Source organism: Maylandia zebra, linkage group LG1, assembly GCF_041146795.1.
Source record: "Maylandia zebra isolate NMK-2024a linkage group LG1, Mzebra_GT3a, whole genome shotgun sequence".
In the NCBI taxonomy this organism is placed as follows: domain Eukaryota; kingdom Metazoa; phylum Chordata; class Actinopteri; order Cichliformes; family Cichlidae; genus Maylandia; species Maylandia zebra.
In genome coordinates, this window is record NC_135167.1 from 24,765,120 (window position 1) to 24,788,885 (window position 23,766).

The 23,766-nt window shown below is 42.9% G+C and overlaps 2 protein-coding genes across 7 annotated transcripts; one reads left to right on the forward strand and one right to left on the reverse strand.

The window, feature by feature from the left end:
* Positions 1-461: 461 nt before the first annotated feature.
* Positions 462-14,679, reverse strand: slc9d1 (solute carrier family 9 member D1). 4 transcript variants are annotated; one of them, XM_004543341.3, is made up of 15 exons: positions 14,542-14,679; positions 13,658-13,810; positions 8,179-8,495; positions 7,290-7,457; positions 6,773-6,952; positions 6,482-6,682; positions 6,250-6,378; positions 6,056-6,148; positions 4,710-4,896; positions 3,508-3,625; positions 3,225-3,420; positions 2,944-3,094; positions 2,754-2,833; positions 2,513-2,662; positions 462-1,899 (listed from the first exon to the last, which is right to left on the reverse strand). In XM_004543341.3, the coding sequence occupies exons 3-15, from the start codon at positions 8,434-8,436 to the stop codon at positions 1,786-1,788; spliced, it is 2,025 nt and encodes a 674-aa protein (XP_004543398.1). In that variant the 5' UTR covers positions 8,437-8,495; positions 13,658-13,810; positions 14,542-14,679; the 3' UTR covers positions 462-1,785. The 4 variants fall into 4 exon arrangements, with proteins under 4 accessions (XP_004543398.1, XP_004543400.1, XP_076739895.1 ...); XM_004543343.3 differs by having other exon boundaries at positions 13,658-13,807; positions 14,542-14,678; XM_076883780.1 differs by lacking the exon at positions 14,542-14,679 and adding an exon at positions 14,422-14,537.
* On the forward strand, positions 14,661-23,724 carry dcun1d2b (DCN1, defective in cullin neddylation 1, domain containing 2b). 3 transcript variants are annotated; one of them, XM_004543340.4, is made up of 7 exons: positions 14,661-14,796; positions 17,596-17,812; positions 17,886-18,054; positions 18,212-18,342; positions 18,428-18,510; positions 18,826-18,922; positions 19,463-23,723. In XM_004543340.4, exons 2-7 carry the CDS (start codon positions 17,638-17,640, stop codon positions 19,540-19,542), a joined length of 735 nt encoding a protein of 244 aa, XP_004543397.1. In that variant the 5' UTR covers positions 14,661-14,796; positions 17,596-17,637; the 3' UTR covers positions 19,543-23,723. The 3 variants fall into 3 exon arrangements, with proteins under 3 accessions (XP_004543397.1, XP_004543396.1, XP_076739900.1); XM_004543339.3 differs by lacking the exon at positions 14,661-14,796 and adding an exon at positions 15,484-15,622; XM_076883785.1 differs by lacking the exon at positions 14,661-14,796 and adding an exon at positions 15,676-15,891 and having other exon boundaries at positions 19,463-23,724.
* Positions 23,725-23,766: the final 42 nt, after the last annotated feature.

The following is a 23,766-nucleotide window of genomic DNA, read 5'->3' on the forward strand; positions in this document are numbered from 1 at the left end:
AGATGAAGCTGTTAGAGATGTAAATGGTTGACCAACATCATATTAAACCCTACCAATCTAGAAGGGGATGTTGCTCAAGTGTATATGCGTGTGAAGACATACGAGTGTATGTAATACACTTGTATGTCGTATGTCCTCCACACCATTACACCATCTGGTTTTGTTTTTTCAGATCATTCTCTGTAAACACTAGAGACGGCTGTGTGGGAAAATCCCGGCATCCTGATCTGATGATTGGTTTGAACTTCAGCAGGTGGTCTTAACCATGCGATTGGCTGATTAGAGATTTGCAACTGAACAGGCGTAGCTAACAAAGTTCCTGATTATTGTAGATTTTTTCAGAAATGAACCTCTTAAGCAACTTTTTGCGTCTCTACAACACAACTACAGTTAATTAATTGCCAAGTTTCCCAGTGCAATTACTGGATCAAAGGAGGAAAGCAAACACGAGACCAAATAAATTCTTCGTTGTCATCTTCTTTTTAATAAATAAAATGAATTTAGCAGTTTAGAAATACACAATCATGAATGAAAACAGCACTTCTTTATGACTTGTAGTGTCTGCCATGACCACCAACACACATGTATGTAAACAGAAAAGAAAGAAACAGTATCTGAGAATCATATTAAAATATTCAGTAACCTGGCTGTTGGACACATTTACATTGCACTTTATGGAATATAAGACACTAACAGCACAAGATGAGCAGGAATACACTCCTCAAAGTCTTGTTTTTAGTGCAGAGAAATGTTGAGCAGGCACATAAGTTTGACATTCAGGGTTAACTAGTGCATTTTGTATTCAAACGTAACGTCAGCGAAGAGTTGTCATTAGTGTCTGATGCATTTCTGCTCCTAAAATCATGTATTTCATTATCTACCTTCTGAGTTTGTTAGTAGTGTGACCTACCACGGTGTTCTGACATTTGCCAAGAAAAAAAAGAGTAACAAACTACAGTCTTCAGAGAGTGCTATTATAGCAAAATTCACAGTAGCACGATGATCAGAATAACCCACTTCTGATTAAATACAGCACACAGAAGGTTTTTACGTCAGTCAGAAGCACAATCTGTCATCTACGATAACCAAGAGCCGAAGAAGACAAAGTGAACAGTAATATAGTCATCTAGAAGAACGACGGAGGTCGTTTTACATAATACAAAAAAAATACTTCCCAAATATTTCACCTATTCATAAGATCACAAAACAATATATGGAGATGTGTTGAACTGTCATGTGATTTCTACATGGAGGAGGCAAATCTAAGGTTCAAATTGCATAAGTGACGGAATGACTGATGAAACAAGTGTCTGAAAATAAGAAGAAAGGCATTTCTGACATCAAAAGCGTCACAGCGTAAAGGATCTCTTATCTGTTGTGCTTCTCCTCAAAACATGTGCTTTCTATCAAAGGTTTTTTGTAAGTAGCAGACACCACCGAGCCTTACAGATGTTTCCAGATTACATGTAAAACTATTTCAGCATGTGATATTAAAATACAGTATAGTTTATCTAGCACATACACTACATGTTACACCAATTTGGACCATACCTAGGATGGAGAAACTGTAATGAAGGCTTTTTTAACAGTCAGAAGCAGGCTTTGATTAAGGACCTCAAGTCACTCTCCTCTAAAGCAGCAGATTGAGTCAGTACAAGAAGAAGAAGAAGAAGAAGAAGAAGAAAAAGAGGGAGATTTGGTCCTGCATAAATAAAACTTCTTGTTATGCCACTGTTATTTCTGCAAAACTCAAACGAGAACCCTTTGGTGCTGAAGTCAGTGTGGTCATGTGACTGGTCTGCGTTCGGTGCGGGGAACCCATCTGTGTGTGGTAACCTTCCAGAGCAGCGGAGCCAGCAGCAGACTGAGAGTGGTGACGCTGAGGACCAGCAGGTACACCTGCACAGAGCCAGAGAGGCAAACCAAATAAAGATCCAATAATCAGATGGCGAAATGTCATTAACACAGACTTTGAATAAAGCTAATTTAACACTCTTTGATTTATTCCACAATGATACCCCAGGGAGAGAGATGGATGTTCTTAAATGCCAAGATATCAGTGACATAGACGGTCGTCCTAGTCACGATTCTTTACGATGCAAAGATTACTGCGTCATTATAGGATTAGCTTAGATCAGGGATAATAGGTCTTTTGGCTAAAAACTAACCAATGCAGTTGGTTCTTCTTTGTAAATAGACAATGGATGATTGACACTACACATGAAGATCTGCCCAGCTACTGTTCAAACCTGTTTTTGGGAGGGGCAGCCAATCAGAAGAAAACTGGCTGAAAGGGAGGGGCGAGTCAGCTACAGCTCAGAATAACATAAAAGTATTGACCTGGAACAGGGTATTATAGGTCTCGTCTAATTCTGCTTTAAACAATCATTAATAAATGATTATTTAAGGCAGAAGACGAAGCAAACAAAAGTCAAATTGAGCACCTACTATATTCTCCTCTGTCTGAATAGTAAAACAGATGCCAACACTAACATAAGAGGTAATCACTGACCTCTCTGGAGATGATGCCAGCTCGACGCGCACGACTGCCCAGGACGAAGGAGAATTCGCTGACCTGAGCGAGGCCAGCAGAGACGATCCACTGTATGTGCCGAGACCCTGGAGGCAAGATTGCTGACAGCACGAGTACAGCCATCATAAACTGGAAGGAAATAAGGAGTCAAATGAAACAGAAACTGGAGCTAGACAAAGAAAAGCAAAAAACAAAGACAAAACACAGGAGTAGTCTGTACCTTCATAATGACGAGTGTGAGAGTTAGCGCCAGCAGGATGGTGAGTTCATACAGCACAAATGTCGGGAACACGTGGAAACCTGCAGCATCACACAGACACACACTTACCATTCAGTAAAGTCACGGTAAACAACACAAAACTAACGCAACACCAAGGTCAGATCAGTCACATGATCGCGTTCAGGCTAACCGATAGAAGCAAAGAAGATGATGGCAAGGAAGTCTCTGATCGGCTCGATGCATCCCATGACCTCTGCTGTGACCATGTGACCCTGTGAGGACAGCAAAGCTCCAGCCAGGAAACAACCGAGCTCCATGGAAACATCCAGCACCTCAGTTACCTGCAGCATGAGTCAGCAAGAAAAGAACCAGCACAGACACACGACGGGTTAGACAAGAACATGAAATACATAATAAGTGAATAAAGTGAGATCTTTATCTAAAAGAAAAGGTTAAAAACAGACAGCATACTGTCAGCATGAAAAAGACAAAAGCTGCCATCCCCAGCACCAGGATCTCCCTGTTGCCTTTGCTCTCAGTGTGAAGCTTCTTGTAAAAGGGGCCAATCAGGAATGATCTGAAGAGCAAGCAGAGCAGAAGCACAGCAGCCAGCGACACCAGGACCTGGGCCAGGAGATAGAGCACGTGGAGGCTGCCATACAGGAAGCTGCGGTGCACAGAGGGAAGAGTTTACAATGCTGTGTGCGTGTTTACACAGAGCACACATGCAATAACAACAGAAAGACCAACACACCCGTCCAACTCTCCACTTTGTGCCTGGATCAGAGTCGGCATGACAGCGATGAAGAGGCCGAGCTGAACATCTTGCATCACCAACATCCCAAGGAGAACGCTGCTGTAGTCCAGCTCAGCTGCCACACACACACAAACACGTTAATGATCACTGGCTAAGGAAAACACTCCTAGTAATCAATATTGTATAAGCGGATGTAGTGTGATATTAAATTTGCCTACATTAAAATGTGTAAATTACCTAGAGTAATGGCATGGGAAAAGGCCTGTGGATAGGCAAGCTGCTCTTAAATGTAAAATAAATGTGATTTTTCTTCACTGTGAGCAAAAATCATTTACCGCTGCTGTGCTAGCAGAAGTCAACACAGGCATGCAGGTCACAAAATCCTACTCAGCTATATACTATCAGAGGTAAGGGAGGATCTGCTGAATGCTGCTATAACTGGTATCTGAGGTATGCTTAACTTTCTGGAATGTGGCCAGAGGGAAAAATATAGATTTTCTCTGTTTTTTATCTTTGAAATGGAAGTAGTGAAGAGGAAAAACCAGCTAGTCACATCTCATAGCAATTAAATGCAACCTGTTCTCTTCATGTAACAGACACACACGGTCTGTTTCCCTCAAACGCTTTAAACAATCTAATGAGAAGACTTTCAAAACACTTGTGTGAAAGTGCATACTTCTAAGGTTTTATTATAGAACATAACCCCTTAGCAGGTCATAAACTAGGTTAGTACAACCGCAAGCAACATCAGCCTCAGGTAAACAACAATACAAAATATTATACCATATCATTATTTATTGAACAAAACTACAGGAAAATGCAGAAGCAGTGTGTGGAAAAACTAAGCACACTTTCCTGCTTTCATAGGAATTAGGAGGTAAGTAGCATTCAGGTACTGCTAATCAGATACATTTAACTGATCATCAGCAAGTGTGATCACCTCTATGAAAGCAGAATTTTTGTCAGTTTGTTGGTCTTGAGCGTTTCTCCTGCTAAAGGTGGTTCTAAAACCTAGAAGTTGTATGAGGTGGATCACCTCATACAGCTTCTGCATTTTGGCTTCATTCTTACAAAATACACAAGGACACTGTGTAATGTATCATGTGTTATTGTTCATCTGATACTGTATTTACCTAATTTTAGGACCTGGTAATAACCAGATGATTGCTTTATTATGTCCTGACACATAAAACACAAACCTTCCTTATCTCCTCTGCTTCCTCCTGCCAGGAAGCGGGACACCAGTGGAGTGCTGGACAAGGACAAACAAGTAGAGATGAAGACAGTCTGGGTGGGTCGAATATGCAGGACTTGTCCCCACAGCAAACCGGCTCCTACCATCAGCAGACTCAAAGAGCAGGAACCCTGAACTGAAATCTTCCATACCTATGCACACATAGACAGGTTGATGACTGGATGATGACTGTCCATAAAGTAAGTAACAGAGGCTTTAAAAACAAATGGTATTAAAACAACTAGACTGTGAGCAATAGTGGATTTTACAGAAACATTCTAATACTGATGTGGAATTAAATCTAGATGTATCAGCCAATATTCTTCAGCATGTCCGCTGCTACTTAAACTTTTTCTAAATTATCCCAAGCATAAAAAAAGCTTCTATATTAGCACAAACTGGACAGTAATTACACATTACATTGGCAAACATCAGCTGCTAACATCCAATATATGTTTGCGTAGTTTCTCGGTCATCCAGGTCACTGCTGTTTAAGGAGGTTAGAAAGAAAGCGACCAGACTTCTTTAAGTTTTCTTTTAAAATCATTTCTCTTCTCATCCAAGAGGCTTCTTCACTTCTAAAAAGTGCTTTATAAATAAAGATTGATTGATTGATTGATTGATAAAACCAAAAGGTTGAGAGTCCCAGGTATTTAAACCCTTGTGCGGTCTTCAAAAAACGTAAAGTCCAGTCGCCTTCTTTTCAGCTCTAATAATATACCAATCAGGCTCTAAACCAGGGGTCTCCAACTCCAGTCCTCAAGGGCCGCTGCCCTGAAACTTTTCCATGCGTCCCTGCTGCAACACACCTGAATACGACTAGTAGGTCATTAGAAGGACTCTATAGAACCTGACTGCATGCTGAGGTGGCAACTCAGCCATTTGATTCATGTTCCAGTAGCTCATGAGTGAATGAACATGGTGCAATAAAAGCACATTATTCCTAACACTTACATTTACTTAAACTGACATGAGTAGGGTTAGGGGTTGCCACCTCAGCATGCAGTCAGGTTCTATAGTCTTGCTAATGACCTACTAATCGTATTCAGGTGTGTTGCAGCAGGGTCGCATGGAAAGGTTTCAGGACAGCGGCCCTCGAGGACTGGAGTTGGAGACCCCTGCTCTAAACCAAACATTGAAGGACATAAAAGTATTGTTTTAAAAGTTGCTTTCATACTGATGTTGGTTAATTCGTGTCATGCTGCACCACCGCAATACAACACACAGAACAGTTTGACCATGTCATTGGCATCAGTGCCAGACTTGCCTTTGCCTTTGCATTATTCCAAAAGCAAAATCTTCTTCATTTACCTTTCTGAGGCGCTCAGGTGAGAACTCCAGTCCGACCACAAAGAGAGTGAAAAACACACCCAACTCCCCGAGAGTCTCCACCTGAACCATAGACTGCAACGAGCAAAGCCGAGCACAGATATAAACAACAAGCACAGAAAGTAGAAAAAAAGACTGATTTAAAAAAAATTAATTACAGTCTCGCTCTCACACACCTTGATGCTGTTGAGCCCAGAAGGACCAAGCAGGACCCCGCAGATGATATATCCAAACATGGGAGGAAGACCCGCCAGAGTGCAAATCCAGCCACAGGGCAGAGACAACATCACCACTGAAACCAAGTCCTGCACATACATGTTTAAAAAAACCCGTCAATACTGACTAAAAACGACTCAAAACAAATTAATACAGAGTATCTGCTTCTTATACACGCGAGGAATGACTGACTTTGATAAAGTGGTGGTCGGCTCTCGGCATTGTTGAGTCTCGCGGTTTAGTCAGAACATACTGGTTGTTCTGCGAGTCAATGAGCATGCTCAGTCCCAGGTCATCCTCCACTTCCTTTTGCCTGGACTTGTTCTTCCTCTTGCTTCCATTCTCTTCGTCGTCTTCCACTCTCAGCACGGCCTCTACATTCACTCCTTTCATCTACACAGCACACAGCACGGAAGGAGCTACAATCACTATCATCTTCAGTTTTTGAGTAACCAAAATATGTGACAGTGACTGTCTGCAGACCTGCTTGTTGTTGTCAAAGGCGTGCTCTTCGATCTCCTCCTCAAGTCGGTCGGCTGCCTTCCTGACATCCTCCAGGATCTCATCCAGGATGGACAGAGTCTTGTTCTGGGCCAAAGCGCTTTTAACAGCTTCCTGCTGATGCTTCTCAGCCGCCACCAGCTCCACGTACTCCTGTTCTTCCTGAAGTGAGATAAGAGGGGCCATGCATATGTTAGGAGAGATGAATGCAGGAAATGTGTATTAAAGATTCAGTCTTAAATTTTGAGGTCTGTAGGATGATCATATCAACAGTCTCCTATATTCACACAGGACTTATTTGATAATAAATTTACATTTTGGATAGTCTTTTTGGGAGTTTCCATTTCTGCTACAGGTCTCTTCCTGTTAAAAGACAGTTTTTTCTTTCCACTGTCACCAAAGAGCTTACTCATAGTGGGTCATCTGATTGTTGGGCTTCTGATATTTCCCTGTCTTTTGAAAAACTGAGATACAAATAATGAAACACAGCTGACTTCACCTTTATGGCTGCCTCCCTGAGGGCCTCCAGCCTTTGTCTGCTGCTCTCCTTCATGTTGACCACATCCTTGTAGTCTCCCTGTAGCGCTCTCTGCAGGCTGTGCAACGCCTGGAACACGAGGTGCTCGCTCTCATTCAGCTCCTTCTGCAAAACCTCCAGAGTGTGAACCTTAATGCAGACAAACAGAAACTTGTCAATCGGTAAAATGTCTCTGGTCATCTTTCACTGAAGCCACCGTGTGCAGTGCAGTTTACAATTCTTCATCGGAGACTGGACATGACAAACAGGACAAAACAGATTGTGATGAAGCAGGTTACAATAGGATGAAGGTGCATTTTATGTGACTCTCGGCACACATCAGAAGAGGCACTTAAACACAATAAAACAACTGAATGCACACTATCCGTATATGCAGAATAAATATGTGCAGAAAGTCACATGTTGAATTTAGATGGATGTCACAGCTCTGGGGAAGAAACTGCCTCTCAGTCTGGTGTTGTGTTTTAGTGAGTTAACCAGAAGGCATTTCATTCAGATCGTTTCAGAGGTAAACTCGAAAAAAAAACTTTGAAGATTTGAAGAAACCACATTAAATTTAAATGTGTTTTCAGCTTGGTCTGGTATAAAAGTCTAAAAGTGGTGCTTAGCTATTTCTCCTGTTAGTTGTTTTAATCAAACCAGTCATCTTATCGCTACATGCACATATCATAGGAAACATGAATTATAAGCATGCACAGTCATTCTGTGCAACAGTCAGAGAGGCAAACAGTTTAGAGACCTAAAGAAGAATTACAGGTTATGCAAAAGTTAAATGTCTCTAACTCTTCAGTGGATAACAATTTGAAAGGAGCTCTTGGCTCCATCAGATTGCTTTTTCTCAGTCTGGTACCTGGAAGTGTTTCTCAGTCTCTGAAAGGCTCCGGTCTTTCCCAACAGCATCGGCAGCAGCCTCCAGCTTCTTGAAAACCACATTTTTCTGACGTAGGAGGCCCACCAGCCGCTTGCAGTTACCAGCCACCCAGCTCTGCCCGTGTGCAGCCCTTTTACTTCGATAGAGCTTGACGGCATGCTGGGCCACCTGGTCTTTGTGGACCACGGCAGATGCCCCTGCCAGGCTGAGGCACAGCAGCCAACATACAGCCTGCATCCAAAGTCCTACTCGCGTCTTCACCAGGGTGTGAGGGGGACTGAAGACGGGTGTGAGGCCTGGATATGGAAAAGGTTTTTTTTAAAAAGTAAAAAAAAAACAAAATAGTATGACAGATTAAGATGGGTTGAGTGTCAATGCAAATATATCTATATATCAGCCAGTCATATGGCAAAAATTCAATGCATTTGTTGACATGGTTGAGACAACCTTCTGGAACTGAAGCTGAGCATCAAAATGGGAAAGAAATGTGATTTAAGTAATCCCCTTAAAACCAAACTACCATCTACCCATCTCCCAATGGCTCCTTCCTGTAGGATAACACACCATCTCACAAAGCGCAAATAATCTCAAACTGGTTTCTTGAACATGACAATGAGTTCACTGCACTCAGATGGCCTCCACAGTCACCAGATCTCAATCCGTAGAGCACCTTTGGGATGTGGTGGAACATATGACTCAGATCATGGAGCCATGTGTGATGCTGTCATGTCAATTTGGACCAAAATCCCTCTCCCATGTTTCCAGCACTTTTTTTTTTAATATAAGCCATGAAGAATTAAGGCAGCTCTGAAAGCAAAGTGAGTGTTGTTATGTGAGATACAGTGTGTACTTATGCAACCTGTATATTTACTATTGTTATACCAACAGCCTGTTCAGTCTTTAAGCAGGGTGTGGTGGCAGCTGAACATGAGTTCCGTCTTGCTAGCAGTTCTTATTATTAAGCTTCACCTTAATGTGACTGAATGCTTAACCTGTAAAAAATTCCAGAGCTGCTTCCTCTGCTGCCTTCATCAAATACGCTGCAGTGTATATAGTGAGGGAAAGGATTGTATTTAAAAAAGAAACAACCAAAAAAACAAAACATCCAGTGTTTTGAAGGAAGGAAGGTTCAGGGCTTAAGCAATCAGCATCATGGGCTCATCCGGTTAGAATAAGAATAAGCAGTCATCTAATTATTCTCAGGGTTTTCCTTTTATTCTCCAAATCAATAAGGCAAAGAAGGAAGGAAAGAAAGACACACATGGACTGCTCTCTCTCAGCTGCCGCCCCATGTGGGAGTGAAGAAAGAGTGAGGGGTAGGTGAGTGCAGTCCTTATATACTGTGTGACATATAATGTGTGACAGGTGAGTGCAATTAAGGCCAAGCACCACACCCAATCAAAGGTGAGGAAAAGAAACAAGGTGCATCTGGTGAAGTGAATGTGCTGAAAGGTGAGCCTTTACAACAGCCGCCCCCATATTTCTACTGAGAAATATGTTCAAAGGATTAGAGATGCTCCTTTTCTCAAAGCGGGGGCAGAGGAATCAGACATGCTACAGGTCTACTATAGGTCCAGGGGGTCAACCTAGAGGTCGACAATGCAGGCTAGACAGTTCAGGGGGCCGACCATGTAGCCAGCGGTGGCGGCAAAGCAGGTCCAAATGCCAACCGCGTGGGATGCAGTGGCAGGCCCAGACCTGCAGACCGTTGGGCAGTTTTGCAGGTGCTGGGGGCAATGTACGGGGCTTGGCAGAGGCAGGACCAGGTGATGCAGGAGCAGGCAGCGCCCTGACCACTGGCGGAATGGCAGCCACAGGCGGTGGAACTGGTGATAGTGGCACTGACCGGTGACGACATAGGTACTGCTGATGGTAGAGTATGAGGTGGCTGAATGAATTCAGAGCCATCAGCAGATACAAGGATGTGCTGGAGCAGTTCTCCTGAACCTGAACTGGAAGATGTGAACAAACATTGGGCATGTGTGGAACTGCTCTGGGGTTGGAAGTCTGTGATTGGACCTTGGAGTGTCCATCCTAAGCGGGTTTTGACTGCTGCAGGAGATCCAAATGTTCCATGTCTAACTGGTGCAATAGGCGTAATAAGGTGGGTATGATCAGAGCCTATGAGCAGTAGTGGAGCTGCTTTGTTTTTTTTTTTTGTTTTTTTTTTTTTTTTTTTTTTTTTTTTTTTAAATGACATCAGAAACAGCAGTATGCGACATTACGTGATGGCAGAGCTTCAGTTCATCCTTTGTCATTTTTTTTTTTTTTTTTTTTTTTTTTTTTTTTTTTTAATAAATAGGACAGGGGGAATGAATGAGAGAGAGAGGGGGAGAGAAAGAAAGAAAACCCAAGGGGAGAAGAGACGGTGAGAAGGGGGGGGAAGAGAGACAAAAAAAAAAAAAAAACTCCTGGGTCACCTGTATGGAGAAAAAACAAACAAACAAACAAACAAACAAACAAACAGAGGAGACAGCAAACAACAAAGAGCAACATAATAATAGAGAAAACAAAGCACCATCACAATAAACTAGCTAGTCATAGATATCAGTATTTACTAAGTAATAAACGATATTGTGCAGCACGCAAGATAGACAGCGCACAGTGTGCTTTGAGGCAGCAGCCAAGAAAGCTTTAGTCCGCGTCTGTGAATACCCATGTGTGCATACCTGTGTGGATCAGCATGCTTGCATTCCAAAGGTTTCTCCATGTAATGATCTGCTAGGGAGTGTGGGGGGGCCACAGCCCCGTCCTCCAGGGTGTGAAGCGGGTATGGAGGAGATCAAAACTCCAGACATCCAGAGGCCCCCAGAACACAAGAGACCATGGAAGACCAACAGAGGGGCAGCCGCGCCACTGCTTTGTTAATGAAGGTTAATGGGATACCTTGAAGATGCTTGTATCTCCGTTGAAGAGAGGATACGGGGTAGGTGTGGTCTGAAAGTGCTAAGTGACTTGTAGCGAAGGCATTATTAATTGTGTACGTTTTCTCTGGATGTGCGATGGGTGAGATTTTGAAACTTACGGAAGAACCTTGAATAGTTTCAACTTCTTGACGGACAGTTCTAAGTGATAATCTCTCTGCTTCCCCAGTTAGGTGGAGATGCTTAGCTGCAGATGTCAGAAGCATGGTACGTTGGGAGCCATCGTCAAGTATTGCATATGTTTCCAGGGTTCTTTTGCCATTACGCAGGAGCACTTTCACAACCTTTAAAAGGACACTGGGACAATCACTAGGTCTATCAAAGTGTAGTGTCCTCACTACAGGATTAGTTTCAGTTTTAGATCTCTTATTTACATCACATAGGATCTGTAGATGTAGTCCCATACAGGTGGCACATGCTTTCCTCAGGTCACACTTTGCGGCCTGATGAGTCCTAGCACAACGCCAACACCGTTTGTTTGCTTTTATCCAGTTTATTTTCTCATCCTTTGTCTTCTGAATGAACTCAGGGCACTTGCTAATGTGGTGTTCAGGTGAGCAGCAATATGCACATCTAGCCTTAGTCATTATGATCGGTTGTGCTGCATGTACAGGATCAGATGCATTTGTCCCATGTAATATTGTTGTGAGTGGAGAGGTGTACTTATGGGCAGGTCGTGGCTGGTTAAAGGATGAAACAGGACTGTCCTTTCTTGGTTGACACTTGCATTCAATTTGCAACCAGGATGAGAACAAAGGTAAGTCATACGTCATATCTCCTTGTTCCCTGTAAATGTGCCGTTTGAAGCGACTGGAATGGTCTGCGGGCAACTTTTCAAGTAGGCGATCGACATGGGAGCCACAATTTAGTTCTGTCCGTCCTTGATCACCCATAGTGCTAAGCAAACCAACTAAAGCTTGTACACGAAGAGCAAAATTATCAAGACTCTGACCATCACCTGCTCTGATAGGAGGAAGCTCCAGTATATTCCGTAGCTCTTTCAATGCTAGCTGTCTTGGTTGCCCATAACGCTCATCAAGAGCTTTGATGGCTTGAGTGTATGGGTCAGGAGCATAGGAAAAGGAAATAGCTAATCGTTTAGCTTGGTCTACTTTCAGATGATCAAGAAGGACATGATATTTGAAATGCTCTGTGTCACGAGGGTCAAGCAGGTTAGTAAGGGCCATTCGTAACAGCCTATACTGGATTTCATCTTCTCTGGTAAGGTCTGGGAAAGAAGGACCCTCAAGTTTATACACATGTGTTCTCGTGCTAGAGGAGTGACCCGAGCTAGCAGTACCAGGTATCAAAGGTTTCTGTTCATGCAAACCATCAGATGTAGCTGGTTGCTGCTTTACAGGGGGGTGCTGCCTTGGTTCTGGAATGCAAACGAGAGGTTGAGCGGGGTCTTCATCTAGAGGAACAGCAGGTTGAACACATGAAATCTGGTGGGGACCTTGCAGTGGCGTGGCCAGGAAATTAAAAGGAGTCTCATCTGGTGTAGGAAAAACTGGTCTAGGCAAACCACTTGAAGGAACTGCAGCATCTAATATTGTTGAATTAGGGAAAGGAGGGCTAGCAGCCAGAACTGCACCAGAGTGACGGCTAACCTGGGGGGGCTGAGAGGGTGATTGACATGTTGCTGGATCAATCACTGGGAACTGCTCATGTTGCTGATGTGTTTGGGGAATGGCTTGTAAACCGCAAACAGAGGATTTGCTCTCATCAGAGACAGTGTGAATTGAAGATCTGGAGGAACTGCGAGAATGGGGAGGAGATAACTGAATCATGAGTTGCCTAATCTCCCTCATTGTCATCAGGAGTTCCCTCATTACCTCATCTTGATTGGTGGGTAAAGGAGCAGGGGATGTCTCTGGTTGTCTTTCTGACTCTCCGACAGGATCCTGCGGCCCATGTGTGTCTTTGTCACTATGCTGGCATTCAGTTTGGCTCTCTGTCTCACATGTAGCTCTTCTAGCTCCAGGATACTGAACGTCATACTGCTGCAGGTAGGCAGGAGGTCGACTATCACGACTGGATCTTCTCAAACCTTCAGTCAATGGCTGCTTTGAATCCATGACGCTAATACCACTCCGGCTCGGAGGACCATGTTTTGAAGGAAGGAAGGTTCAGGGCTTAAGCAATCAGCATCATGGGCTCATCCGGTTAGAATAAGAATAAGCAGTCATCTAATTATTCTCAGGGTTTTCCTTTTATTCTCCAAATCAATAAGGCAAAGAAGGAAGGAAAGAAAGAAAGAAAGACACACATGGACTGCTCTCTCTCAGCTGCCGCCCCATGTGGGAGTGAAGAAAGAGTGAGGGGTAGGTGAGTGCAGTCCTTATATACTGTGTGACATATAATGTGTGACAGGTGAGTGCAATTAAGGCCAAGCACCACACCCAATCAAAGGTGAGGAAAAGAAACAAGGTGCATCTGGTGAAGTGAATGTGCTGAAAGGTGAGCCTTTACAACATCCAGGTTGCTTTACATTTAATCTTTATCCACACCAACACTGAATACATTCAACTCACAGCCAAGGCAGTCTGCACTGTTGTGAGCATGAGTCAAGCTGAGAGATGTTTACTTTCCAAACTCCTCCTATGTCCTTCTTCCTTTGGGCTAGGCTGCAGACGCTCTGCCACTGCAGCTAGAAATCAGTAATACCACTGTTCCGTCTTGAGCTGCTGAAATGGACAAGCACACATACGCGCACACACAGGTTCTCAGATTTAAGGCATTACAAACTTGAAAAAAGCCATGTCACCCTCAGAGAATTTAATGTAAACAAAACCAGAAGTGCAGTTTAAACATTTCCCCTACATTTCCTTTCACTTTACAAACGCTTGATCTATGAAAAAAGACCGCGTATACACCATGAAAAACTAACAATGTTAAATGACTATATAACAGGTTATGTATGTTAAAAATAAAACACCAATGCCATTATAAACAGCCTCCATTCTATTATTATTACTGACACAGTAACATTAAAGGTTAATGTTTTATTTGGTTTCGATAGAGTAGATTTTTAAAAATATAATACATTGCTTTGTATGACAAAGTCTTTGTTGTTGTAGTGATGTAAAAAGAAATACTCAAGTAAAATGAAAATGTTCCTTCCCACAGGTGATCTGCACTAAACTTTGGACTCGTACCTAAAACTTGAAGTTTTACCTTGTCAGGATGTGCATAAAAAACACATAAAAAATGGAGCACAGACGTGTCAATGTAAAATAAAACGGGGAGGACATTTAGCTATCTTAATAACACACACCGCCAGGTATGAATGACATACCGAGGAAACAGCACGGACAGCCAGTGAAATCACCCATTTTCTTCACTGTCCCAAACACAGATTACTCGACTTCTATGAGTGGGTATATCAGCAGAAACAGATGAGTAAAGAAATCACTACCTGCGAAATGTGTGTACTGTCCTGGCTCTCAACTCCACGACTGAAGGAGCAGCAGAAGAAGAAGGAAACAATCGTGCTGTTGTGCCGCACTACCACCACCCCTCCTCTCCTGCCACATAGCTGGAGACAGCGTCGGTGCAGGCGTTCACCGGTTTTTACTTGGCCACCAACTTCATGTTTACTCCGACCTCCGGGCCGTCGGTAGCAGTGTCGGTGCAGGCAGACAGGAAGGGGTAACAATACTTTTTTTCCCAGGTAGGTACAAACGCCCAGTCCCTAAAACAGCTGAGTTAGTTCTAGTGTGGCTAAAGTTGAATAAGCTGTTAGGTAAAGCTAAGTTAGCTTCCAAATTGCCCGGAGCTGTCAGACCAGCTCCAGCCAGCTGAGTCCACACACACACTTGTGACACAGCCGTTAACGCTATCTCAACTTTGCTAACATTAGCAAAGAAATGACAGTCGTGTGTGTCGACAGCGGATCCCCTCCCCATTTACACCAGGCGCAACTAAAACTAAACAACCCCTCCTCTGCTTTCAGAACATATTCCTGTCGAAAAAAATTAAAGATCCATCTTCAGATTACTTCCGAAACATCTTTATCAGATTTGATATGGGAGTTGTAGTTCTCAGGTGTTTTGCGTTTTCGACTCGACTCTTGCGTCAAGTGCTTTTACGTTATGGTAGCGCTTCTCCGTTTTTTCTTTTATTTTTCGGTTATGACACATTTTCACTGTTGTGTAAAGTCGTATTATTTCGGTGAAGCGAGAAAAAATACCGTTAAATTATCTCCACGCCTAGTTCTATGACCCGTCCCCCTCAACAAGGGTTATACTCACGGTGTAGTATCGCAGTAATAGACGCGGAGTAATAATGAGACTTTTTAGGCGGTGTCAGAGACGTTGCACAATATTTAAGAATAAAACAAGTATTTTACCGAAGCGGGGATTGTATCTTGAATTTCAGCGGTGCTGAACTACATTACCCACGACTCCAATTGCCGTACAGTAGCCCAGTTCTTTTGCGCATGCGTGCCTGGGGGAAATTGGATCTCAAGTTGGCCAAAACAGCGGGTGATAAAAATGGTAGGTGAGATTAAAAATGAGAAACCGTTAGAGTTGTTTATCCCCGTTTATGAGCTCCTCAGACAGTAACAGCTGTCTCTGACGCTCAGGGGTCACCGCAGTGTGCGGGGTCGGGGTGTCCGCGGCCAAGTGTCGCATCGTCAGAGATGTGTGTGAGGAATGTGAGGGGAGACGGGAGGTCAGTTGTTGATGTTTTTGAGACGGGATGCATGCACTTGCGCCACGTACCTTTGCCTTTATGGGGTAGCTCGTCTGCGATGCTGACCCAGGTGAGGATACCCCGTGAAGGATCCCTCCCCCGTGCCTAGAAGGACCAGGTCGACGAGCTGTGGCCTGCCATAGTGCGTTTGCTGTTTGATCATCGCGTGGGTCAGGTCTGCAAAGACGGGCCACATGATCAAACAGCATATTCGTGGACTAACCGAACCTCGTGGCCGTGCATTTGCAAGTGCTAACATCAGCGCTGTGGCACACCTGGTTTCCAGCCTTTTACTTTTTAATTACATGCAAAGCTTAAAGTAGTGAGAGACCGCACAGCAAGTTTTCTGTGGAGTTTCTAGTGAAAGCCTCAACTTAAAGGGAAGTCTTTGCACTCTAGCGTACTCTAATAGCACTTACCCTGTATGTTTGAATGTTGGTGTGCAGTCTGATGATGCATGGCAGGATTACCAAAGCTGGCGAAGTGGGGGACCTGTCCTCCATTACCCCAGGACTTAGAGGGGTCCAGAATTTGTAATGTTGGTTTGATGAGCATTATTTGAATTTATATGCAGCTTGAAATATTTTAATTACTTGAAAGAAGGGCCTGTGTCTAGGGATGGGTATTGATAAGATTTTCACGATTCCGATTCCATTTTCGATTCTGTTTAACGATTCGATTCTTTATCGATTCTCTTATCGATTCTTATTTTTAAAAAAGGAGAACACTAAGGTCGATTAGCTTAGAACTTTGTTTTATATCTTCTCTTTGAACAAGATAGAAATTTAGGAGTAGCATGGCCTTACAAACCCAACAGTGAGATCTTAAGAGATCCACAGCCTACGGCTCTTCAATGGGGTGTCACAGGGTCCCCAGGAAAAAAAAATTGTAAATGTAAAATAATAAAATAAATATTATCCCGTTGCAATAACAAAGTGTAACATAAATTATTCTGTAGCAATTACACAAGAATATCCAGTAATGTCCCTGCCTACAATTAAACACATTCACTTACCAAAGTGAAATCGGGGGCATCTGCTGTGGCAAATAGGTTCAAGCCTTTGACCACAAACTTAGTCACTGCTCGGTGACATTCGTCTATCCTGGCCTGAAAGGAGACGCTATCGGTAGACTGCAGCGAGAACTGCCAGCATCTGAGCCAGACTCTGTCTGTCTCTCTCATCATGGTCACCTAAATGCACAGTAATAGCAGGTTTTGTAATAAGGCAGATCGCGCTAACATAATATGCACTGTTAGTTTACCTGCCGCATTAACGGGAGAGGACGTGCAAACGTTACCGCTGCTGCTGGGTTGAGATTCACGAGTCCGGAGCAGAATTAAAAACACGACATTCATTTAAGGTCATCGTGTGTTTTGTGAGCAAATGCTTTTGCAAATTCGCAGTGTTTCCTCCCTTAAATGAAATCTCTACTTTGCAAGTATTGCAAGTTGCCCTGTTGTCATCCGTTCTCATAAAGTATAACCAAACTTTTGAGCATTTGAGCCGCTTAGGCACCGTGTTTCCTGCCAGGTAAGCAACGCTCTGCAACGTGGTGACGTCATTCGGGGCGACTGGAATCGATAAGGGAATTGTTTGCAAAAATGGCAAACACTTTCAAGGAATTGAAATAGTGGGAACCGGTTCTCAACAAGAACCGGGTTTCGATACCCATCCCTACCCGTGTCTATCTTACCTTATCACATTTGATACTCTTTCCTATTTCATTTATATTTTGGCCCCTGCATTCACCTGCATCCCTCCTTACTTTCCAGCACAAGCTGAAGTCATCACAGAAGGACAAAGTTCGGCAGTTTATGTCCTTCACGCAGGCAGGCGAAAGGACAGCTGTGTACTGCCTGGCACAGAATGACTGGAAACTAGAAGTCGCCACAGACAACTACTTCCAGAACCCAGACCTCTACTACAAAGAATCCATGAAAACCTCAGTGGACCGCAAGAAGCTGGAGCAGCTCTACAACAGATACAAAGGCAGGTGTCAGGGATTGAAATCGGAGCGATCCGCTCATTCCGTCGCGCTCATTATTTTCGGCTTTTGTTGTAGATCCCCAGGATGAGAACAAGATAGGCATCGACGGGATCCAGCAATTCTGCGATGACCTGATTCTAGATCCGGCGAGCATGAGCATACTGGTGGTGGCGTGGAAGTTCAGAGCAGCCACGCAGTGCGAGTTCAGCAGGAAGGAGTTCCTGGATGGCATGGCTGAGCTAGGGTGAGCAGTAACTGGCTTTGAAATCTATTTTGTGATTAACTGTACTGCATTTCTGACATATGAGTGTATGTACTGTGCCGTTTGTCTCTGTAAGACGAGTCATACGAGTATTTAAGGTTTCATATTTCAGACTTTACATCATCATCATGTCCTACAGGTGCGACAGCCCTGAAAAGCTTAAGGCCATTCTTCCCAGACTAGAGCAGGAGCTGAAAGACTCAGGAAAGTTCAAAGACTTCTACCAGTTTACCTTCAGTTTTGCCAAGAACCCAGGCCAGAAGGGGTTAGGTAAGAATGACAGTGTGTAGGGAAAACACTGTTTTTAATCAAAAACATGAAGCATCCACCCTTAAACAGATTTTCTGCTTTCTAGACCTGGAGATGGCCGTGGCTTACTGGAATCTAGTTCTCACAGGTCGGTTCAAGTTCCTGGATCTGTGGAACCGCTTCCTGCTGGTGAGTGTGGGATGTTCTGTTGTCTCCCCGTTCTTTTCATTTTTGGATCAGTGGGACATTTGGGTATCTGACATGCATGAATCGATTTCCCTGGCATTTCAAGCATGCTTTGTCCATCTTGTTGACCTATATAAAAGAAATAATCCAATCCCCCACATTGATTTTTGACAGTTTAGAGTTATGTCACCTTTAATTGAGGCTGTTTGTTTGTTGCCTTTGTAATTTAAAAAAAAAAAAAGTGGTTTTTTTTTTTAGTTTTTTTTTTTATGATCACAATGAAACTCCAAACGTTTCCTGTTGCTGTGCTGCATTCAGGAGCATCACAAACGATCGATTCCCAGGGACACATGGAACCTCCTCCTGGACTTTGGCAATATGATTGCAGACGACATGTCAAACTATGATGAGGAAGGTGAGCTAACGAGTCTGGATGAAGATGATCGGTGAACACATTGAAAGCTCATCAGTTGTAACATTAAATACGAATAATTCAGGGTGTTGTCTCTTTGTCTGCCCCTACGCCAGCGCACAAGTGACTTGAAGTACTGTGCAAATGCTTTGAGCCACCAATAATTGCTTTCTTTTGCTTTAAATGAGCCAGATTTTCTAGTAGTTCACATTTCTTAAGCTAAATCTATGATAAAGGCCAACAATAAGTCAGTTTGACAGGTATAAAATTGTATTTTTTCAACAGCTAAACAGCTCTTAGCAAGAACTGGGTATATCTCAATAGCGTGTGTTGTGAATCTAAAAAAAAAATGAAGGAAAGTTGACAAGTAGCGGGCAAAAGAATTGGCAGGCCGTTAAAAACCATCTACAGCAGAGTCACTTCCTTTAAGGCCACCCTTTTATCTAACTTTCTTATCTGTGATGTCTTGAATCGTGATTTCACTACTTAAATCTTGTTTATTTATTCCCTCTAACATATTCCCCTTCTGCTCACTCTCCTCAGGGGCCTGGCCCGTCCTGATCGACGACTTTGTGGAATTTGCTCGGCCGATTGTGATGGGGACCAAACGCAACGTGACATAATGTTTGTCCCGGCTTCATGCAGCGGATTGAGTTTCGCATTTCTTCCTGTTTTCTTTTCCTGAATGAGGTTTTTGATACAAACGAGCCAAAAATGAGACTACTTCTAATTAAGCCTGACTGCAGCTTTTTCCATTAGGATTGTTCTTCCAACTGCATACGATGCCTCTGAAAGGGAGAGACCCGAACTTTTAAAATGGAAAGCAGGACGGGAATCAGCCAGAAAGAGAACTTTTTTTCTTTTTTTAGTTGTTGTTTGCTGACACAAACAGCAATGTGAAGAGGATGTAAATGCTCAAACTTCTCACCGACAGGTGTAAAACCACACCTGTGGACTCACTAACCAGCAGCCTCGGTACAGTGACAGCCAGAGAGTCGGTTGGAAGTTAAACTCTGCATGTTTTGTGAGCTAGTGTGGAGTGGTGCCATGATGTGTGTGTGTGTGAGTGGGGGTGGTGCTATTAAGGTTATTTTCACGGATGTTGCGAATGTGTTGCTCTCCAAGTTACAGTGAGAGCAGACAGAGGAAGTGAGCTTGAGTGTGTTTGTGTGTGTGTCTGTGCATATTGCCTTATTTACAATACCATCCCACATATCTTTGGTTTTGTTGATATGTAAAAAGCTGGAATAATTCACCTTAAACTCCACATCTTGTGTTCAGAGATCTAGGTAGAGAAGCACGTTTGTTGAGCACCAGCAGAATCACAAAGGCTTTATCGATCTGTTACAGTGGTGTCACTTTCATTTCATCACACAAACCCCACTGAACGTCTGTCTCTGTCACTAACTGCAGGCTTTCTGTGCTGCTCCTGATAGCTCTACCTCCTGCAGAGGCTCAGAGAGGGACGTCTGTGTTCTGAATTAGGAATTACCAAAAAAAAAAAGCATCGTAAAAGGAAATGAAGTTGATGAGATAAACATGTTACTGCTGTTTGGGGCATTCTCAAGTGAGCTGAGGAGCTCGCAGGTGATTGCAGAGAGAAGTGCAGCAGTCAGTTAATGTGCTCGTATTCAGACTGACGCCGGTAGATTTTTGTTGTGACTTCTGTGGCTCGCTCAGGCCTGAAGCTCTTCTAACGGAGCTTTAGAAGAGAAAAAACAGGTCGTGGCACTTTTTTTTGTTTTTGGTGCAAAAGCAGCATTTGGGATGCTGCAGCATTACACTTGTTGGTTTTATGTCTTGACTTTAGCAGCGATTAAAAGTACGAACACAGAGAGAAGCTGAGGGGCGCCCTGACTCTTTCCTGTCATCCCGTTGAGGATGACTTGTCACCTCTACAAACTGCACTGAAGTACACTTTTTCTGTTGTAGGATTATACGTTTTTATTTAATCAGACGGCACTGTGTGGAGCATCGGAGTTATTCGCGTTTCGTGGCAGTAGGTTTCTCTCACGTGCTAACGTTTTTATAATGAAGTTGTGCATCGTAGCAAGGAGTATTTTAACTGATTGTTTACACGGCTGAAGATTGCTTTTTATAGATTTGGTTGAATTTATTACATAGGACAACATGAACACTGCTCAGGCTGCCATCTAGTGGTGGCAGTGGGCTATAGCATTTCTCACTTTTCTGTAGTTTAATGAAGACTTGAGCCTTTTAACACTTAAGAGATCAGTGCAGCAATGCTTATTATTATTATCATTATTAATAGGATTAACTGTTTCTCTTTAAGTGTACCTAAAACACTCTACATCCCAGAGTATGGCAGAAGTAGGGGTGCAACAATACACAAAATTCACGGTTCGGTTCGGTTCGATACTTTGGTGTCACGGTTCGATATTTTTTCGATACAAAAAAATGTTCATGCCTTTTTAATTTGTCATTTATTAAAATTATAAATATATATTTTAACTCAAAAGTACAGTTTTTAAATTTAACCCTAACCCTTGTGCGTGTTTTTTATTTTGACAGCGAATGCGCACCTGCGGACCACTTATGTGCAGCCCTGGTTATTTAGCTCGTCATATTGCAGCCACAGAAATTCTTTTGTCCATGAAACCATAAAGCTGCACTTTCTTTTTGCCTTATAGTCTGATTTGTCATAACTTCTCTGTTTTGTGGTAAGCTTTTCTTTGGCTGTCACTTCTTCACCCTGACCTGTCTTATTTGGCTCAGCAGAACTAAAATATATATCTGTCTGTGAAGGTTCTCAGTCATCCAGGTCATCGTAGTCAAATATAAATCCTGCTGCTTTTACAGACGCACTCACATAAGCTCAGCGATTCTCTGCGCGATCAACCTCTCACATGTTTAAGCTGCGGGAGATTTCACTTGTCATGTTTGCATAGTAAGCTAACGATTAATAAGACGATGTCAGAGGAATTGGTGCGCAAATTATCATCACTCACAGATCAGTGCTGTCGCTCTCTATACACAGTTCGCACGATTGCAAAGTGAAAGCAAAAAAACAAGCGCAAATTCAAACGCGACTTCAATATGTCACATATTGACAGTGGCTCACCGATGCCAATGACATAATTACCCAGCTACATTTCCGAAAGAATGCAAAAGCATTGACATATATTTTTCCTTCCTACAATAGCCTGACAGGCAGGGAAGAGATAGATTTTGGTAGCCCGACTGAAAAAATCGCTAGCCCCGGGACGTTGGGCTAGCGATATTGCGAGCCCTGTATCTGATTGAGGAATCACTCATCTTTGGAAAAGAGAGTTTATTACAGAGAAATGTCTCTTTCCAAAATAAAAGCTATACTATACGCTTCTTCTGGGCTATATTCTCAGCAGCATATTAAACAGCTGTCTAAATGACTCGGCTAAAGTTAGTAGCATGCTTTTTGTTTTTGTCTTTGCACTAGGATGATGTCGGCGTAAATGTGCAGTCATATTCGTTGTGTTCCCACTAGTGCTTTCAGGTTAATCTCGTTGAAATGACGTTAACGCCACAACACGGCAAATCTCCGTTAACGAGCTACCGCCAATCGCCCCATGCATGGGGCTAGACGGCCAACACGTTAACGAGTGAATCTGCGTTTGACTACTCCGCCTAGGCTGCACTGTCGACCCTAGGCGGAGTAGTCGAACGCAGATTCACTGAGCGCTCAACACAGACAGCATCGTCAGAAGGAAAGTTGATAAAATAAATTACAAATTTTGTATTGTTCGATACATATGCGTACCGAACCGAAAGCACTGTATCGAACGGTTCAATATCGATACGAATATCGTTGCACCCCTAGGCAGAAGGTACCAGAGCTCAGGTCCCCGTCACCCTCTCCTCAGTCAGGGTGAGCTGTGCGGCTTCCTGTATTTGTCAGTTCTGGTTCTGTCATGTGTTGTCACTTCAGTTAAACCATGTGCTGAAATAAAGATAGTAATTCTCTTGCATCTGCAGCTACCTACAGGGGGAAATAACTTGACAACCTGGTTGGAAATGCTCATATTTATGTAAACACAGTCACTCATAAACTGTGGTGGTATGTGTGTGAATGTATCATTTTCTTTCTTTCTTTTTTTTTAAGTTCAAGGTAAATCGGGACTGGATTGTGGGTTCACTTCCAGACTGATTATTGCGTCACAGTGTTTGCCGTTGTAATTAAGTTAGACATCTTGCTTTAATAACAAAGTTTCCGTCCTGTCAGCATCGCCACCGTCAGCCAGGGTGGCTGTTATCTAACACCTGTGGTTCAGGAGTGACAAAACAACTTCCAGTATTTAGTGTTCTGTTACATTCAGTGCATTTTTAGTTGTCGAATGTGCGATCGGCTGTTTCTAGTCGCACGTGGTCATGGTCTTTAAGACAGTGTTATTTTTGCTGGCAAGAAAACAGGTATTTACAGAGTAATGTTTCTGCTGCAAAAGCATACCGAACATTGTTTTCTTGATAAATGTTGTCAATAAAGCATGTTGTTTTTAACAATCTTGTAAAAGGTGGGTTTTTTCACAACTATTTGTAGTTTTTGATTTTAGTTTAGTTTTAATTAACTACAGTTGCCTTGATCCAGTGACCTTTGTATATTTACCCCTCAGAGTTTTCAAACAGCTAGATGGTGATGGGCAAAATGCTTGAGAACTATGAACATTGAAGTTTTATTGAAAAAGGGAAAATGATGTCATTGGTAATGTGCTGGAGAGGAGTCGGAGTGCCCTCTGCTGGACAAACTATCCGATGACCCCACTGTGAAATGATCCCATGCCTCTTTGTTTTACTTTTTTTTTTAAAAGTTCTTTCAGCTCATATTGAACAACACATACCAATTTATAATAATA

Excerpts from the sequence above, each read along its gene's own strand:
- dcun1d2b (XM_076883785.1), top strand. The coding sequence starts at position 15,769 with ATGTGTGTGAGGAATGTGAGGGGAGACGGGAGGTCAGTTGTTGATGTT. Across the intron at positions 15,892-17,595 it reads CGTCTGCGATGCTGACCCAG|CACAAGCTGAAGTCATCACA; the intron begins GTGAGGATACCC and ends CTTACTTTCCAG. Across the intron at positions 18,055-18,211 it reads GATGGCATGGCTGAGCTAGG|GTGCGACAGCCCTGAAAAGC; the intron begins GTGAGCAGTAAC and ends CATGTCCTACAG.
- slc9d1 (XM_004543341.3), bottom strand. The coding sequence starts at position 8,436 with ATGCAGGCTGTATGTTGGCTGCTGTGCCTCAGCCTGGCAGGGGCATCT. Across the intron at positions 6,953-7,289 it reads TCAGGGAGGCAGCCATAAAG|GAAGAACAGGAGTACGTGGA; the intron begins GTGAAGTCAGCT and ends ATCTCACTTCAG. Across the intron at positions 2,834-2,943 it reads CATCTTCTTTGCTTCTATCG|GTTTCCACGTGTTCCCGACA; the intron begins GTTAGCCTGAAC and ends GTGATGCTGCAG.